Genomic DNA, 19,678 nt, shown 5'->3' with positions numbered 1-19,678 from the left:
TTTCATGTTGCTAGTTTTAAAGCATATAGAGAAGCTTAATGATGGAGAAAAATCTAAAGAATTATTTACAGTGAATAACAACCATGGAGATTAGGAGGAATGACTTATTACAAGATAACTTTGATAAAGAAAATTTAGGGTGAGGTGAAAGTGGCAAGACCTGAACAGTAAAATCTGGCACTGACAGTAAGACTAACTTCCCAACTTTTCAGGGTGGAAATGAAAAGAAAAAACACCCGTAACAACAGTACACCTTGCCACTAAGAAAGACAGAAGAACAAGGATTACTACTAAAGGTCAAAACCAATGCTTGTGTCTATCACCAACTCTCTACTGATCCAGCAGAAGGCTCATGGAAACAAGAAAAAAAGGAAGTGAGGTTGATGAAAAGGGAATTAAAAAAAAAAAAAAAAAAATGAACTGAGAAGCTGGAATTACAAAATGAGAAGATGCAGAGAGTGTCTCAGATGAAGAGGAAGATATATAGAAGCCCCCAGAGCCCTCAAAAGAGGGGAAATTGCAACAAATTTGACATTACTACCAGAAAAATCAGACCTGAAGTTTTACATTTAAAGAAGTGCCCAAGCATTTCAAAATAAAGAAAAGCACTGGTAAAGCCTACTCAATAACAAACTCGGTATGGTTTATGGCCAGCAGATGGCACGTGTAACAAAAACATTAATATAGCAAGCTTCATTTCAGTATAAAGATTGCTGAATAAGCAAAATTATCTTTCAGAACTCAATACAGTAGAACATACGTGGTCAGTAACAGAAACAAAATATTTCATAAAATGGGTTTGATTTTCTTGAAAATACTTACATCTTAGTTTGTCCAGTATTTTACCACCACACATTGTTGCTAACATAGCTTTCACTGAAAACACCGTCAACTTCCCATGGCCCTCACTGTGAAAAAAATTTATATGGTAAGTAATCGCTACATAGAATGGTAAGTCACAAAAATACTTGAAGTCTAGAAAGGAAATGAATAAATGCCCCTATTAACTACTAAGATCTGCCAAAACTATTTAATATAACATGGAAACAGTGATAACACGTTTTTAATATATTGGAAGAGTTAAGTATCTAATCACAAATCAAATTTTCTCGCAGAATTATGAAAAATGCACAGATAAAGAGACTACCATTTGTTTTGTTCATCCTGTAACTGTCCTATAAAAAAGTAACATGTTAATTTTTTCCATTGAAATACATTTGTTCACTGTAAAACATCTTTTTCCTCTGCTACCCTTTGCTAGTTGCTTTAAGCTTTTACACCTTGATTTGAACTCTGATGTTCAAATATATATTTCATTCTTGAAAATAGTACAGCTAATGGAGAAGTTGTATGATATCCTGATGACACCACACAGAACAGGAATAATGTGAACAATGTTTTAATCTAATTTAAGTTAATAAGGCTGCTGTGCTATCAGAATAGATGGCACATTTGGGAAATCATTTTCTAGTATCAGCAAGAGAAAATGGATTTGTCTCTATGGAAAGTATAAAAAGGCCATTCAGGATGGTGTGATGGGTAGAAATAGCTACGTGTGTTATTCCTGTTGACAGAAAGAAAGATAAAGACAAAATTATGAGGGAATGAAGTCACCAGAAAGACAGAAAGCAGCTTGCTGGGTTAAAGCACAGCACTGTCGACATCAGTAACGCTTCTCCCAGCCCAGCGCTGGCCAGAAGGCATGCATCCCGCCTCCTGCCCCCGGGGCAATAAAGAGAGGAGTCAGAGAACCTCCAATATATGTTATTAAGAGAGGAACACTGTGGTGATCTCAGTGTAAACCCACTGTTACCCTGAAGTTGGTTGAACATTGGTTTAGTGGTGTGTAGGGCAGAAGAAATGTGTGTAAACACGGGTTAAAGCTGTGGGAATTCTGAGCAACTTCTTGCGAAACAGAAATGTACTGAGTCATTATCCTGAACTATAAACAGCAGCAGTGGTACAGGCTGATAAACCACCAAGAAAGTTCAAGTCACATAAACGGAGAAAAAGAAGTAAAATAAGTTCAGGTAACTGTAATTAAAGGAATTGGACAGATAATTTGTATTATAGAAAATACGATGATGGGGAAAATACATGTGTATTGGAAGAGATCTAGAAAAACTCTAGAATACTCAGTGGAAAGAAGATGCATATCTAACATTTGCACCTGGACGACTAACATTTGGAGAATGTTAAGAGTAGAATTATTCACAGTAAATATTGGCTTATGGTACTGAAGTAGTGACAAGGTCTAATGTCAATGACTGACAAACAACCAGATGGAGACAGCGGGAAGTAACCAAATAACTTTGTTCCTCTTTCACACTCAGTTACTATGCAAATATCTTCTGGTAACATTCCACACCCCACGGTGAGGTAAAGGCTCTCAACCTTTCCCAGGCTGAGAAGTACCTCAAATCTAATACGCTCCAACACAGACTCAGAGTACCTTTCAAACATTCCCTCTAGAGAGGAGGCAATCTCTCCTAGAGCTACAACTGCAGGAAGGTCTGTGAAGAAGAATGGTGATTCAAAGGCCATCTCTTTGCTGACACTCTGTACCCTTTTAACTGCTCTTTCAAGAAACTAAACACATCAGATATTTATTTCAAGCTATATAAAGACTATGAAGTTAACAACAAGATAAAGAGCTCAGATATCCTATTTTGTTTCTGCCTTTTCTCTTAAATAACTTTCTCAAAGGAATAAGTTGGCACTCCCTCTGTGTGTAAAAAAGTAAGACTTGACTACATCTGAGACTGGTTGTCTGAAAAGTTCATCCTCTTTAAGCCTTGACCTTCACTTTTACCCAAGCAAATCTCACTGAAATCTCCTTAAGTTATAGTCTTGGCCCCCCTCCCTCTTTTCTTTTTAATAGACATTCATTTTCTCTCAAAAGAGAGTTCAGCTTTGAATGAACTTCCGGAAAAAATGAGTGACTAAGGCCATCTACATCTCCTCACAGGACACAAACTTGTCCCTGCAAAGGTATTTTATGGTGTCTTTGGATATCAGGCCTGCTTCTGCTGACATTCTGTTTATCAATCAAGAAAAAACCCCAGAACTCCTCCCCCCTGCAATCTGGTAGAGGTGCAGTTATTAAGCAATTTACCAAAATCGATTTCTGTACCAATGCTATTCAGTCTGCTGAACTCCCCACCAAAAGGAACAAGGGCAGAACTTTCAGTATGATTTTGAAACTCCTCTAACAATCAGGAGTTCCCAGGATGGGAAACAGAATTTTAAAAAAAGACCTGGGCCTGTCTACATGAGGCTTCTTCCAGCTGCCTGAAGAAAGCCTCATCCTCTACATCTTCCTCACCAGGCAGCCTAGCAGCGGGCACCCGCAGCAGTGATGCCCGTGAGCCCTCACTCCCCACCCGTCCCCAGGGAGAGAGCTCCCTGCGCCCCAGCTGCAGCTCCCCCTCCTCAAGAACCCACTGCAGCACCCCAGTTGTGTTGGTTCTCCCACTACGGCCTCTCGAGAGGAATCAGACCTCTAACTCCTCCTGCTCGCTCCCCATGCTGCAGGCCACAGCGCACAGCCACGTCGGAGAGGCACCCAGTCGCGCTGACCTCCCAGAAGAGGCACGAGAGCTTTCTGCATAACGCTGGCCCAAAGGCATTTCCTTACATATATGCAGATGCTTGAAGTGAGCCCCTTCCAGCTCTGCTGTGCTGATTACAAGGTTCCTCCTAATCGCATCACTCCACACTTTGATCACCAACTCACTCTCTCACTTATTTGTTGGTCATCCTCTCCCTCCCCCTATTGCAGAACATTTATTACCAGCATGCAGTGCTCTATGATAACTACATTTTAAAAAGAGAAAAGAGGTTGGAGCAACTAACCCACTGTCAAATTAAATGTGATTTCTAGAAATGATGAAATAAATTGATTGCTCTGAAACACTCCAATGGGGTCAGGGAATGAGCCACTACTCTGAGGTGCCAGTAAGGGGTTAGGGACTTTGGAAAGCCATTAGAGGCAATGGAGGAAAAACAGCCCAGGAATAAACTGTTAAACACCCATGCAGAGTTCTGTGGGAGAAAACAGTGAAGAGCATCATAGCACAGCCATTCCTCCTCACAACTGACCACTAATGCAGTATAAGCCATCATGACAGTGGAGGTCTGTGGGTCCCAGTGAAGTATTCATGGAGAGCACTTTTCATACTCACCTAACATAAGCTCTAACTTCAATATTTCCATGGGGAAGATGCCAGCCAAATTGGGGTTGGGGTTCAGCTTGGAGAAGAGAAGGCTCCGGGGAGCCCTTCGAGCGGCCTCCCAGGGCTTAAAGGGGGGGCAGGAAAGGGGGGGAGGGGACTCTGGGTCAGGGGGTGGGGGTAGGACGAGGGGGGACGGTTTTAAACTGAAAAAGGGCAGATTTAGGTGAGATCTAAGGCAGAAATCCTTCCCTGTGCAGGGGGTGAGGCGCTGGCCCAGGGTGCCCAGAGCAGCTGTGGCTGCCCCCTCCCTGGAAGGGTTCAAGGCCAGGTTGGACAGGGCTGGGAGCCCCCTGGGCTGGGGGAAGGGGGCCCTGCCCGGGGCAGGGGGGTTGGAACTAGATGGTCTTTAAGGTCCCTTCCCACCCAAACCAGTCTGTGATATCTTTGATTCCTGTACCTGTTTGGTGGAATGCTAATGACTGTCATGTCACCATCAGCACCATGCTGTAAGAAGCCACTGCACTGTGTGCATTCAAGCAACCACACGGCAACCCCAGTGATGCAATTCCAGCACAGATGAGTACTTTTTAAAAAAAAATAAATGTCTGCCATGTTAATGAACTCCTGGAGAGGGAGCCTCAGTCCTGCCTCTCCTCTTATTCTTGGTTCTCCCACTGCACAACGCAGCGCAGCATCCCACTTTCTCTCTCAATCCCATGTGCTGGACAGAGGAAGCCAAAGGGAAGCTGTTGAACTGTGCTGGGATCAAGTATGCTGCTTGGGTTCTGGAGGAGGCAGAACTTGTAGGGTTGGGAGGAGTGGGGGAAAAAAAAATATCTCTAAACTAAAGCCTCAATCTTTAGAGACAGCTCCCCAAAACATGACCATTTCTATTTTTAAATTCTATATTTTCTAGTGTGATCTGTCTCAGAATAACTAAAACCATCAGCTAATCCTTACAATTTGTCTCACTACTAATACCATATCAGAACTAAACAGAAAAACACACATTTTATTCTCTTGTCATAGTAGTCTTCCTGCTCCGAGCTTTGTGTTGTTTTTTTAATCTTTATTAAGATAGGGATTGTTCTGAAGTCTTGGACTTCTGGGGGGGAAACTTATCTTCTGTTTGGTGACAGTAAAAAGCTGTTGTGACACTAGGAAAGGATCAAAGTCTGGACACTATAAACAGAACAATTATTTGATGTATTTGGTGCTGCAGATTGTCTTGGGTAAAACTCCTCAGTCTCTGTGACAGCATCCTGACCACAGGCAGTTCTCTACTGCTAGGGGAGAGGGCAAAAGCAGAAGAAAAATAAGACTGAGATGATAGCTGACCATGAGAAAAGACAAGACAAAAAGCAGGAAGTGCTGAACAGTGAAAGGTTTGAAGTTGCTGCTCAGAGAACCCACAGAGACACATCTACCCAGGAAGATTAGCAGCCTGAACCCTGAAGAAAGAGGCTGCAAAATAAACTTGTAAAACTGGACACAAGGAAACGTTTAAACAAATCAAGCTTCTTCCAGCCCAGAAATGAGAATTAGCCTTTTTGGGGTCACGGCATGTTAGAATGGGATGCAAGCTGACTGTCAAAACAAGGTTGCATTATGAAATGGTCTTGTTGACCAAGATTCAATTAAACACTTTCACTTTTAAAAACAGTGCTATACCACCACAAGGTTATCATTATGTTCTATCACAGTCTGCAGAACAGTTTCACTTCATCTTCAGTTCAGATACACAGCTTAGAGCAGTCTGTAAGTTCCAGGAGGCACTAAACTTTCTTAAGAAAGCAATTTTTAAGACAAAGCATTGCTGCTGTGGCAATGTAAACCTCTGCAGGCACCACTATGATATTAAATATATGTGTGTGCATATGCAACGCACAATTTCACAAACTTGAGAAATAGCATGCGGACAGTTTGCCAGAGACTCATGCAGTTTTTGGCTGCATTCATCTAACTAAAAGAGAAAATTAGTTTAAGAATAGAACTAGAGGAGTTACTAGCCTGTCATATGCTGCTATCATGAAGTTGAGGAGGAGGCTGATGGATTGCTCTACACTGATTTGGTGAGTAGAAGGAAGGCGTTTGTTTAGCTGGTAGTAGATGGATGAAATGATTGTTTCTAGTCGAGACACGTTGATCTCTGTGTTATGATCCAAAGTGTTAAGGCCATTATCTCGGAAGGCTTCAATCATATTCCAGATATCAACAAGATGAACTAAAAATAAAGGAAAAAAAATTAACTTCTATTCTGTAATGCATGCAAGCTTACTTTTATGGTACTGTTTCTGAATACTATGTTAGCTTTTATTGTGGAATGAACAGTTACTTATTCATATTCAAAGTGAGAGAGACAGACTCTTGATATTCATACTCATAGTTCGTGTCAGCTAGTTTAAAGTCACAGAGCAGTGCCCAGACATTTTGTGTGCCTTTTGTTCCACCCTTCGACATTTGGGTGCTCTGACAGAACAACTTCATAAAGGAGAAAAGCAATCTTCCATCATCATGCAGTGCGTTTTAGCAGAGTTAGATATTTTCATTTCACAAAGACATCAGCCGTATTCTAAATCCACTACAAATTGGTTACGATAATTTTGAACATCCTCATGCTGACTAGCAGTTGAGTATTGAAGGAGGAACTTGACGTTCCTGTTAAGCTATGACTGTTTCCAGTTGATCCAGTTGCCAAGTCCCGAGCATAATACTTTGTAAACATAGGTTTAGAACTCCAAAGTGTTTCCCTAAATTAAATTACTCTGCCGTATCTCAGCAGATATCTAAGAAGCGCTAGAGAAAAAGTTTTCCAAAACCACAGTAAGGGATCTGCAGAGCCAGATTAAATAATATTTTCAAACGTTTCAAAGCTTGAAAGGTATGTCTGATAGTGGGAGAAGACATCTAAGGATCAACAGCAATCCGATCCAACAGTTTACAAAGGCCAGATTTAGTTGCTAACTTCACAACTTTTGTTATCTTCCTTAATCTATAAAAAAGGGTCTGAGGTAAAAGTGTGATCTTTAACATTTCTCACATAAAACTCAACTTTATATTTCTCACATAAAAACCCCACACGACGATAAAAGCCAAGCTACCTATCCACATCAAGCATATGCCCCTGGATCACCCCGTGGTCCAAAGCTCATTAATGCACAGCCTCATCCATCCATACATGTATAGTAAAGGCTACTCGAGGCATATGCACAGCATCAGTGAATCGGGCCCAAAGTGTGCAACGTACTATAATTAGCATTTCTTAATACCTCTCTACTGATTAAGAGGTTCTTAATTCAAAAGCATGAATTACAGACAAGAACTAACACCTTTCCACGGGAAGGAAAGAGCTGTAAGCCATCCATCAAACTAAAGGCACTGTGGGTGCTGCCACAACAGCCCTAAGACACACACCCCCGGGTGAGCTGCGCTACGGAGGAGCTTCCATTTGCAGTGTGCACTTGCACGTGTCCTCTGCAGGACTCCTCAGCTGTTCTCTGGTCCTCTTCCACACCAGACACTCAGTAATTCTGCTTCCCTGGGAGGAGGGACCGATTCCTGCATACAGCCGCCTGTCCCGCTGTTTCCTGTGCCCGGTTCAACACTGGCAGCAGGGTGCAGAGAAGGATCACCAACCCACCGCTGGGCTCGTCTTTGCTTTGGTGAGCTATCCAAGGTCAAAGGGCCACGGAAGAGAATGAGCAAACTTACACTGACTAGTAAGGTACGAACTTAAGTAATTCTTTACTCTTGCTGCATTTCATATATGCCACCATGATCAGGTCCAGGCACTTTCACGCTAGGGCCTGTATTTCGCATCACCGACCTCATACCTGTGCTGTGCTGTCGGAGGTTTGTGGAACACCACGACAGAACAGCTCAAACAGCTTGAGACTGCCTGCATCCAACACCTGGGCAACCAAAATATGTCAAACTGGCTCAAATATTTGAAATTTTTGAAACATTAAAGAATAAAACTGAAGCTATTATAGAGTTTGGACAAAGATTGCTGCCTCTTTTTAATTATATATTTGCCTCTTTTTAATTATATATTTAATCTCGGTTTAGTTTGAGTAACAACTATTATTGTCTGACAAAATGTTTGCCTACTCTTGCTGTACTTAAAATTCACATGGGTAGAATAGCTGAAACAATCATGCATGAGAAATTTTTGAAGATAAAGAGTAATTATAACTTACGATTACATCTTTTTTGTACAAACCGCAGCTTACAGGCTGTTCGATACGTTGAAAGTCTGATGACATCAAAATTCTGTGCTCCTATGAATAAAAAAAAGTTTGTGTTTTTCTTTCCTCTTTAACATTCAGCTTTTGTGAGAGAATGACTTCAAAAGTGGTACACAAGTGTTTCTTCACACACATCATCTTTGTCAGATCAACATGACAAAGATTTTCATTAGGTATCTCATGATAAAGTGATTTTCAGTAATGTATTTTAAACTGACCTAAGTCTGAGACTGATACGAGTACCTTAAAAGGAAGCAAGGATTTAGTGGTAAGTGGGTAAGGAAGAGGATTCAACTGATGTTGGAAGACAGGTACAAAAAAGATAATGCTTTTGGTCTCCCAAATAGATCCAAATCACATAAGAAGCAGAAGAAAAAAGCATAGAAAAAAAAAAAAAAATCTTATCGTCACAAACAGCCTCCCACTTCAAGATGTGTGTTGCACCTTCAAACAATACCACACCCCAGAAGATGTGAATGCTGCACCTCTCACTACCACATCTACCAGGGCCAGCAGTTACTCTGAACATCACAGACTTGAGCAATTTCAGAAAGTGTTAACCCTCTGCCACACAGACCTGTGTACCGCCTATGCTGATCGAAAGAGATGATAAATGATGTAGGGATGATAAATGATCCCGGTTTAAAGTCCAGTATTGATCATTTTAAATCGGAAGCAGCCAACAAGTCTCGAAAATCCCATTAATCATAAAGCAAAATGCCTTTCAAATGGCTCGCATTTCAACAGGATAAGTGGCTACGTCCTGGAATCACTACAGTTCTGAGGTGCAGTCTGAAACAATCCAGTTGCACGCGGGCAACGGGGTGGATGCACACGGCGCCCGCGCCTCTCACGGCACTGCACAAAAGTGGGATCTGCTGCAGTCTTTTGTACTTCTCTCAAAAGCCAGAGCTAGAGGAGTAGAGAACTGAGAAATGGGGACAATTAACTTCCAGAATTCAGACTTCTGTAAGATACTTAAAAACGAAGACAAACAAACAAACCCACATCCTCACGAAGAAGGTATCCGATTGCTATATCAGGGGGTCTTGCTCAAAGGTGGTATCTTATTCCCTCCTACATTCTGAATTCAGAAACCAACTTGCAAATACCTCATTTGAATTACCTTTGTGTATGCACCCACTGACTCACAGTTGTCAATTTAAGGGTGGATTCTTGTCATTTAGCTATTTAGTTACAATTCTGCAAATGCAATGCCAAAGCATCTGCACACATGCCAAAGCATCTGCTTGTTCTTAGAGACCTACATACTGTGCCTTGGAAATAACATACCAGGATTATTTCTCTTCATCACTGATGCAGAACATGAGGTGAAAAGACTGGTAAGATCAGGGAGGAGGCTGACCAGCTTCCCAACCCAAAGCTCCCCTGACAGCTTACCCAAGGGTGGCACTAGACCAGCCAACATCCGAGGAGCCCTCTGCTCGATAGCGTGGTGCAACAAACTGAAGGGGGTTTATTTCACAGTATCACCTTTAGAAAACAAGTCTCTGATATATTTCAGGAAAGTACCTGGCCAGGTAATGTAAGCTGGAGTATTCGGATCCCAGGCTACAACAAAACGGCTCATTTTGTATTGCCTATGCAATATTCTTTCAAAACTCTCAGTTAGGGTGCATACTTCTATCTTTCAAACCACAGAAAGCACTTCCACAGACCATGAGTCTTCACAAAATGCTTTGCCTATATAAAATATATGCATATAAAAATACACATGTATGTATATTTATACATAAATACAAAAGATCATTTAACAGCTACATACAAAAGGAAAAAGACATTTCTGAAAGTCAATTTTCTGTTCTCATCTTCCTGTGTCACTACCACAAAAGCTTCAACATGGTCATTCTTCTAAACTACTCAAAGATAAAACGGGGTGTGTTTTCAAGACAACCTATATAGCTCGGAATCACAGAATAGTTGAGGCTGGAGGGGACAGATGGAGATTGTCTAGTCCAACCTCCCCTGCTCAAGCAGGGTCAGCTACAGCAATTTGCCCAAGACTGCATTCAGTCAAGTTTTGAATATCTGCAAGGATGGAGACTCCGCAACTTCGCTCAGCAACCTCTCCCAGTGCTCAACCACCCTCACAGTAAAAATGTTTTTTCCTCACATTTGGATGGAATTTGCTGTGTTTCAGTTTGTGCCCATTGCCTTGTATCCTGCCACTGGGCTCAGAAAAGTCTGGCTCCATCTTCTTTACAGCCTTCCATAAGATAAAACTCCGTATGTATTCTGCAGTTCAGAGAAATTGGAATAGCTTCCACAGAATTCTTTCTTGTCAGACACCTCCGTAAATACTACAAAACCAACAAACACATCCTTGGGTAGCACGTCCAGTGTGAGTGAATGCCAAGGCCTACTCTCGTCTCACATGAGCAATTATCTAAACACCTGAGGAAATTTTTATGTTGACCAACAACGCATGGTCACTGAAAGCATCAATTTTAAACATCACACATCTACTCTGTGTACAAAGCTCACCTAGAAAGAAAAGCATTTCTGTGCTACTTTATAGCGAACGCTTCCACCACAGGACAGAGGAAGCCTGAAGACCTTAGATTTCCCATACTGATATGCTAAAGAGCCTTCCAGAGAAAGGCAGTTGGGAATGTCTATACACTGGCACTTTCACTGATAATCAACAGCTGCAAAAAGAGACACTTTGTGCAAAGGTAATCAGAAGAATTCTGAGTATTTTTAACAATTTAGGCTAAGCTAAACACTAGCAAGTCAATTCTGTTCTAAATGATCACCAGATGACTCCAGCACTTTAAGGTGATGAGACAAATGTAATACACTGATGCATCAGGCAAAGCATTTCTAGTGGATTTTCTGTGGTCATTTTAAAAGGTTCTAACGAGATTTCATCCAGGATATCCCACGATTCACTCACCTTTGCTCAAGGAAAACTGAAGAGGCAGAGAAGAATTGGAGATGAGGCGTACAGCAGGGAGGCTACAGGAGTCAGCTTGTGCCATATGTTGGACAGGCCAAAAAGGGACACAACTATAAACTCAAATGCAAACCAAGCTGGGCAGGTGGGGAGAAACACTATCCAAGACTGGTCTCACATGAGAGGAAGCAGATATAAACTAGCCAGGAATGAAACTTCCTGAAATTATATTATGCTTATAACCACTGTAAGAACGTTACTCTGGAATTCCTTCAACAAAATAGCATAAATATACTACTGTTTTAAGCAGACCTTCATCAGCCTGTAACTGGAATTATAGGACATGCTTGCCTAATCTAGGAATTTAATTCGGTCTTGTGCTCCCGTAGGAAAGTAAAATAACATGATGTCATGCAAACACACAATCTTTTACTTCAAACTGCACATAGCTTTTTAAAAGGCTGCGTCTCATTCCTTTAAATTACATTATCACTGGATGGGCATTTGATTTCTAGTAACAACTACAGCTTCTCTTTCAGAGAACGGTCCTGTACAAAAATCAACCCCCTCAAACATTCTCTTCTGCACCACTAAGATCGTGGTGCAATTTTTTTAAAGTTGTTCTTTTTTTTTCGCTTGGTTGGTTTTTTAAGGTAAAAGGTTATCTGTCTATTGTCATTATTTTAATAGCTGTCCACAAACGTTACATATTGTCATATATGAGAAATGTGAATGTTCCTTAAAAGAGGAGCTTCACAAAACCTAGAAATGAATGGCCCGTTAGGCAGCTGTGACCCACCTCTTGTATTCTCCCGAGCAGCACCCAGGAGCACCCAGGATGCTTTTCACTAGATGAGGCAATGGTCTTGTGGAAACAAAATGTAAATGATCTGGTAAAACTATCAAAGCAAAGCTCTCAGTAAAGAATAAATGACATTATGTCTTCAAATTTCTTACTTACTCATTTCCATGAACAGCTGTCTCTTCTCTGCCATTGTCCTCCTCCTCTTCCCACTCTCCTCAATCATTCTGAAGACAAAAATGGCAAACACTGTTTGTGCTAGAATTTCTGTTACAAGAGCAACTTACTGTGAACAACATTATTTTATCCCTCAACTGAAACAGTTTGATTATATTTGGCAAATGAAAAGATCAGTAGAAAGACAGACATCTCTTCTTAATGGTCGTATTCCATACAGAGATAAACTTTATACTTGTTAATACCTTTTAAAGTGGTGCATGATACAGGAAACATTAATTCTAAACATTTTAGTTGCTAATCTTAAATTTGCAAAACTTGGGGCTGCATATATATATATATATATATATACAGACACACACACATATATATATATAGCAATATCATGTGAAGAATTTCTTTCTGTTCAAAGAGATTTTGTTTGCAAAATACAAAGCAAGTAAGACCTCTCCACAAGCAGGAGAGCCAAAGCACAGCGCCCTACAGATTTGCATGTTAGACACTGTGGTGCTCAGAAGGAGCAAGCATAGTGCATTCCTCTCCTGGCTGACAGATCAGTAACACTCCTCTGCCCTGCCTAGGGTTTCTGTCAGGATCTTGGTTTGGAGGGTTGTCTTGTCTTTAAACAAAACTTGTAAAATTCATTTAACTTTGAAACCTGATGCCCAGGCTCAAATCGTATTTGTCAGGGAAGTGAAGATCTTCAATATAATTAATATGGAAAGAAAAAAAAAAAAAAGAAAAAAAAACCAAACCAACATGCAGTTTGGTCATGCAGGCCTCCCTCTCTTAGGAAAGGAGATTAAAGAAGTGATAGCAACATAGTGGAACTTATACCCCAAGTTAAGGAAGCATAAGGACAATTTAGTACCTCTTACAGCTTACTTCACTGTGTAGTCCTAAAACACAGATGTTAAATTTCAGTCAACTCCAGCAAAAAAAAAAAAAAGGCAATTTAATTCAGTATCATGTAAAATTTCACTTAAATTTACTAAATTATACTATACTTTACTTACCAGATTCACCAACTTATTAAATATGGGTTTTAAATGTCTAAGAAAAAAAAAAAAAAGGGGGGGGGGGGGGGGGGGAATACCAGACAATTATTCTACAATTACACCGGAATCTAACTCCGAGGGAGTTAGTCAGCTCACCCTCATACAACATGGCAGGACAGATTTCATTAGGCTTAAATGTCAACCAAGGAAAAGAAAGTCATGTCTTGGCACTTAATATACACTCTCTGATTAACAGCCTCCCTCAGCAGTTGTCCACTGCCTGTTGATTATTCTCTGGTGAAGATCTCAACACACATTAATCTTGAAAGCCACTAAAACCTTTTTCCTTAACTGTTCATAAAAGGAAATAAGCATATGGTGGTACAAAGCAATCCGCAAATATATTCTGTTTCCTTATTCTTTCCTACTTTAGGAAACCATAGACTCAGAAACAATGTGCTTCTGTATCATTTTTTTTTTAGAGGAAAAAACCTCAGAGGGATTTTTGCAAATATGTAAAAGTTCCTTTATTTTTTCAGCTTCCTTAAATAAACTCAATTTATTAAATTAAATACCTGCAAGCAGACTGCCTTGCCCTCTCAGCCAGGGTTCTCCACAACGCTCTCTCGAGCTGTACTTCACTGCAGACCGAAGCAGGCGTTCAGAGCTGGGCACCGAGAAACTTTGCCCGTGCGATTCATTCTGCTCACCCACGAGGTCCAGCTACCCTCCCACACCGCCTCAAGGTTAAGAGGTTTTGGAACTAACCACCACTCCCTCGTCACATAAAACATGCATGTCATCTTGAAGAATGCCAGTTACGGTACCAGTAATTAGCTTTATTTCAAGTGCTAGTGCCTCTCTAAATTATGCAACAGATGGATTCCAAGGGGTACATTAGTTATTTGATCTTTTAACTTGTTTTTAGTAGAGACTACTTTATCAAGACATAAGGGACAATACCATTTGAATCATCCGCAACACCAGAAAAATAATTGTGATAATATTAGATCTTCTTGTCCACGGTCTTTGGGTGCACGTGTCCTCCATTCCACCTGCCTAACCTCCTGATTCCAGGCCAATCTCTTTTTTTCTGCAAAGCTGGAACCAATCCCTGGAGAACTCGCCTCACATCAAAGTGGCACAACAGGGCGACATCGGAGATACCGTGACCGCCCCTTCTCCGGGTTCCGGCTCGGCCCCGGGGGGGTCTGGTCTCCTGCTGGGCTTTCACAGAAGCAGAGACGTGCTACCAACCAGCAAGAAAAGGCATATGGCAATGCCAGGCGCTCCCATCCACCAGCACCACTGGCCAGGCTGTGCACGCAGCACAGGCTGAGCAAAGGGCTAAAGGCAGGGAGGAGGCTGGGTGCGAGACTAATACTGTGTATTAAGGGATGCAATTAATTTTCCTGCTGTCTAGTGAGACGTACATTTAAAATCATGATATTAGCGTGACATCAATCTCTTTCCCTACAGACACTTCGCTGCCTTGCAGGTGCCAGGATTTGAGTTTTTTAAGAGGTCATTCAAGCTGCATGGACCACTGTCATAGAACACTATCATACATAATTCACAGCTAAATAGGTTAGATTGACCAAGATACACACTTTTAAAATTTTAAAGGAGCTAGCATCACCCTTCATGCTCTCTGCAAAGCAAATGAGTGAATTATCTGTTCAGCACTGTCCTTGAAATGAGAGCTGAATAAGTAAACTGGTCTCTCCATGATTATGAACTGCTGCAGGGACATATCAACGAAGCCTGATTAACCCACTGCTCAGGAATTATCTGGTATGGATTTTTAAGGTATGGTCTCAGGAAAATATTGTCCTAAGGAATGTTGTCTCAGGACTTCCTCCAAGTCTCCTGCCTTTCTCAAAGGAAGCAAAAGATTTGAAATTTTCATTAGTTGAGCAGCTCAACAATCCTGTACCTGCTCACCAAAGCAAAAAATATCAAATGTTACCATTTGGATTCACAAGCTCTCCTTGCTGATTCTTTCCTGCTATTCTCTGAGGGGAAAACCTCCAGGAAATGATCCTTCTGGGTCAGAGTTACACATTCTAAAGACAAATGGTCAGAGTGGAGAGAGAAGAGACAAGCTGGCAGGTATTTGGAAAGGTTGTGGAAATTACCTAAGTCATATGAGATCTGTTAGAATAACTGGCAAACCTGTTTTTAAAGCCTGAACAGTCAGACACAGAAGGATCCCTTACTGATGAAGCTGGGAAGTCCATATTCACCTTTGTACTTTAAACCTGTCTCAGGCTCAAACCAGGAATGAACTAAACCCAGAATAACTGCAGTTATGCTAAAGATGCAAGTCAGAGTGCTCAACATCAAAAATCAAGAAAGATAAACTGCAGTTTGTTCTCCATTGGTTTTTTAGTTAGGTTGGTTTTGTTTGTTCAAAGGGGGTTGGGGTGTTTGGTTTTGGGTTTTTTTGGTGGGGATTTTTTTGGGGGGGTGTGGTGGTTTTTCATTTTGTTTGTTTGTTTGGCTAGTTGTGCATTGGTTTGTTTTTGTTTTGGTTTGGTTTTTTAGCATTTATAGTACAATGCATGAGAAAAGTGCCAAGAAACATGCATGGATTGAAATGATAAGGCAAACAAAAATTCTTACCATGGATTCTCACCTTACAATGGACACACGTGGAGAAAGACGCTCAAATATATTTATGTACCAAGAGAAGACAATGTGACTGCACTGGAGAATCCCCAGGCACTCAGGAGGGGTTTTTAATCCGGTTTTGTCCTTCGCATTTCATGAGGAGCTGCTTCTAAACACTTGGTATCTACTTCATGATTCTTCAAAACCCCAACAGACCAGCAATGCTTGGGATAAGCCATCTACACAGACCAGTGCCTATCTACACCTAGAACAGGACTGCTTCTTTGTGCTCTCTTCAGCACATGCTACCCTTTTAGTATGTGCTAACTATATAGCATGCACTGTACGACCACTCTGTGCTGAAGAAATCCCAAGTCCGTGCGCCTACAGTAACCAGGCACTATATTGCTACAAAAAAGGACAGCAGGAACATGCATCTAAAACTGTGAATATTTTCTTTACACTGTCAACAGAAGGAAGTTCTTATACAGTCACAAAACATCAGTTTTGGACGTGAAGATTTCCATAACAGTAACCCAGATGAACTTTGTTAGACTTGAGTCATAAAAAGAGCTCATATAAAATGCTAAAGAGGGATACAGAAGAAGAAACATGCTTGGTCATGCTTAAAAGCCTTAATTATTTTATTTCAAAGTTCTACTGAGAGAATAACAGCATGCTACTGGGCCAAATCCAGCTTGCCAATGCAGTATCATGTCTCCAAAAGGAACCCAAAGCAGAAGCACAGGAAAGAGTAAAAGGATAGGACAAGCATACAGAAAAACTTCCCAAGAACTTCAAGTTCCAAAAGGTTGCAGTGCCAAAACTTCCTGAGCCAAAGCGACTCCCTGTATTTAGTAACCATCAACAGCTTTTTCCCCCCCACGAGCCTGTGTGTTTGTCCCTTTATTGTCCATAAACTTTTGACATTCATAACACTGCAGCAAGAATTCCCAAGCATGAAACCCACAGCTCAGCAAATCACCTCCCTGGATTTTCTGCGCCTGCCTCCTCCTATCAAATTCAAAGGCCTCCTAGTTCTTCTACCGAGATACAAATGATCAACCACCACCCACCCTCCCCATGACATTCATGATTTTATGCACCTCCAACATATCTCCTCCCCAGCTGCCTCTCTTCCACATTGAAGGATCTTGGCTTATTTTGTCACTCCTCCTACCAAATGCACTTTGTGCTCCTACGAGTCCAAATCAACACACACATATCAAGAAAACTGAGCAGCCGAGAAAAGGCCAAATGAAAAGGGGGGACTAAAGCAATTAATGTGCAGGTAACTAGGAAAAGCCTAGGATGGAAAACCACAACAGACTGAGAAAGGAGGTGAGAGTAAAGATGAACAGGGGATCACGGCTTTGCACAGGAATGACTGGAATGGCCACGAGCAGCAACACAGAACACAGAACCTTATTTGACTTGGACAAACTGAAGGATGAGAGGTAAGGATCAAAATTGCTACAGACAGCAGAAAAAACAGCTTTTCTAAAATAAAGTAACTGTGAGTTTAAGTTTTCCTCTATCCATTAAATATAATAATACAATGCATTTCATTTTCCTGTAGCTTTCGGTACGTGTAGCTACATGCTACCTGAAGGTGCAAATACCTACAAACATTAAAACTTGCAAATGAACCACCCATGCAGGAATCAATACAGATTCAGAAGATTAAATCAGGAGGAAATTTTAATATAAAGTTACCCTAAGTATTAATCAGACTTTTATAAAAACAACAGTAAACACTGTATCTTAGTGCATGTATTTGAAGGGGAATGGCCAAGACTGAAAGAGATGTTAAACCCTAACTTCAGTGTTTCTTTAAGCACAGTCTTAAACTGCATACACAAATACCAAAAATGCCAGACAGCTTTCTGAGGTTTTGGCCGTAGTACAGAACGCCCAACCTCGATCCAGTCAGAGACTTTCTAGTGCCAGATGGTGCCATTGTTTTCTATAGACTAAGCCTAATGATTTCTTATTTATTCCCTTACAACTTCCTGCCATCTACCCTTTGAGTGCCTCAAAGGTAAAGTTCATCAAGAGAGCCTACACATTAAGATAGCAACACTTGGGATTAGTAGTGTTTAATTAAAGAATCTGCTTTCTTCCTTCCCCCACTCGAAATTGCCATCGAACCTCAGAATAATTACACAGAAAAGCAAGGCTCCCCAAAAGGTCCTTGCAGCAAGAAAAGTCTCACTCACAAGCAGAGATACAACTTCTTGAAAGCCAAGTACTTTGAGATCCAGACAATACTTCTTGCTACTTGCATAAAGGTAGAAATCAAAACGTTCTGAATTTCACAGAAAACTCTAAAAATATTTCTAATTAGGTTCAGAGATCTTATGCTTTAATTATTCTAAAAAGGCTGGATTTTGCTTTAAAGGTCAGGGCTAAAATTGTAGTACTGAGTCCTGCCTTCTCTACGGTTGATGTAAAATTCCATTCTGCACTCTTGGATATTTGTAGGGCTGTGGGTTTTGTTTGTTTATTTTAACTAGAAACATAAGAATCACCATTCTGTGTCAGACGAAAAGCATGGTTACTCATCATCTTTCTGCTTCTTGTAGCCTCATTACTGGCTAGTTCCATTTTATGTTCCCTCCTGCCTCCACCCATTTCTTTATTGGACAAGACACAAACCATCCTCAGACACGATCCCTTTTTCAGGCAGAAGAATCTGGAGACTAGCTGTTTCTTGCACAGAAATCACTCATACTTATGACTGATTTTTACCATCCTCTACCATCCCCTTTCTTGTTCCATCACCTGCTTTCAGAGACAAAGGAGAAACAGAGTATTCAATATAGGCACACCACTGCTTTATACAGCAGCAATAATAACATTCCTGCCTTTTGTTACAAGACCCTTAATAGAACATTAATAATATTTTTTAAGAATATTTATTTAGCTTTTTTTTTTTTTGACCATAACTGAGCATTGGTCTGAAGCTTTCACAGAACTACACTACAGCATCAGGGTACTAATCCTGAGAGACAGATCAGAGCCTGGGAACAGACATTTAAACCTAGTACTGCCTGCTTATCCCCTGCCCTCTCACCTCTTTATTTGCATAACCTCACATGCCTCTACACTGGACAAGAAAAGAAGAGATGAAATTCAATTGCTAACAGAGTCCTCCTAAACTTCTTCATAATTGGCTTACATTTTTAATGCGATTTCCTTCAGCTGACACCTCACCCTTCACCCCCGGTCACTGACCACGTGTGATTCTACACTTGTTTATGACAGGGACAGTTAACCTGCGGACAGTGAGGCTGCAACGATCTGATCTCTGACTCTTTAGCCATATTAGTCTTCTGCTCAGGAATGTAACCTTGCTCTTAGAGTAGGAAGATGGTTTTTTATTACCTCTACCCTACACTGAGGCATTCTTAGCAATAAGATGCATTAGTCTGTTTTTGTTTTCTTCCCCTTCCCCCAACTCCACTGTTTTCCAATTTAAAAATCTATATTGTATGATACAAAACAAAGTGATTTTCTCTCTTGCTGCTAAAGAGGCACAGAAGTCATGGTCAAAGTAAATACTATACCCACAACTGATCGGAAAGAAAAATCAAAGGTCTACAGATTGCTTTAAGTGTTAAGTGAGACTAGCAGATTTTTGAAACATATAGAATTGGTGCACAAATAACTAACTGAATAACAACACTCTAATTTCTTTTTTTGTTGTTGTTTGGCTGTTTTGGGTGGGTTTTTTTTTTGGAGGGGGT

At 40.8% G+C, this 19,678-nt stretch overlaps 1 protein-coding gene across 11 annotated transcripts in view; it reads right to left on the bottom strand.

The window, feature by feature from the left end:
* DTNB (dystrobrevin beta) overlaps window positions 1-19,678 on the bottom strand; it is a 212,810-nt gene that overhangs the window by 181,665 nt on the left and 11,467 nt on the right. For 10 of the 11 annotated variants that reach the window (XM_042803206.1, XM_042803209.1, XM_042803210.1 and 7 more), the window contains exons 3-6: window positions 12,301-12,368; window positions 8,375-8,455; window positions 6,186-6,399; window positions 823-908 (exon numbers count right to left, since the gene is read on the bottom strand). In XM_042803206.1, coding sequence (XP_042659140.1) covers window positions 823-908; window positions 6,186-6,399; window positions 8,375-8,455; window positions 12,301-12,367 — 448 coding nt within the window. In that variant the 5' untranslated portion in view covers window position 12,368. Of the gene's footprint in view, window positions 1-822; window positions 909-6,185; window positions 6,400-8,374; window positions 8,456-12,300; window positions 12,369-19,678 lie in introns of those variants that run through there. The other variant, XM_042803215.1, reaches the window with a different exon arrangement.

The sequence above is a fragment of the Tyto alba genome, unplaced genomic scaffold (assembly GCF_018691265.1).
Source record: "Tyto alba isolate M040663 unplaced genomic scaffold, T.alba_DEE_v4.0 Super-Scaffold_40, whole genome shotgun sequence".
NCBI classification, from domain to species: domain Eukaryota; kingdom Metazoa; phylum Chordata; class Aves; order Strigiformes; family Tytonidae; genus Tyto; species Tyto alba.
This window is presented reverse-complemented; position numbering and strand designations above follow the sequence as displayed.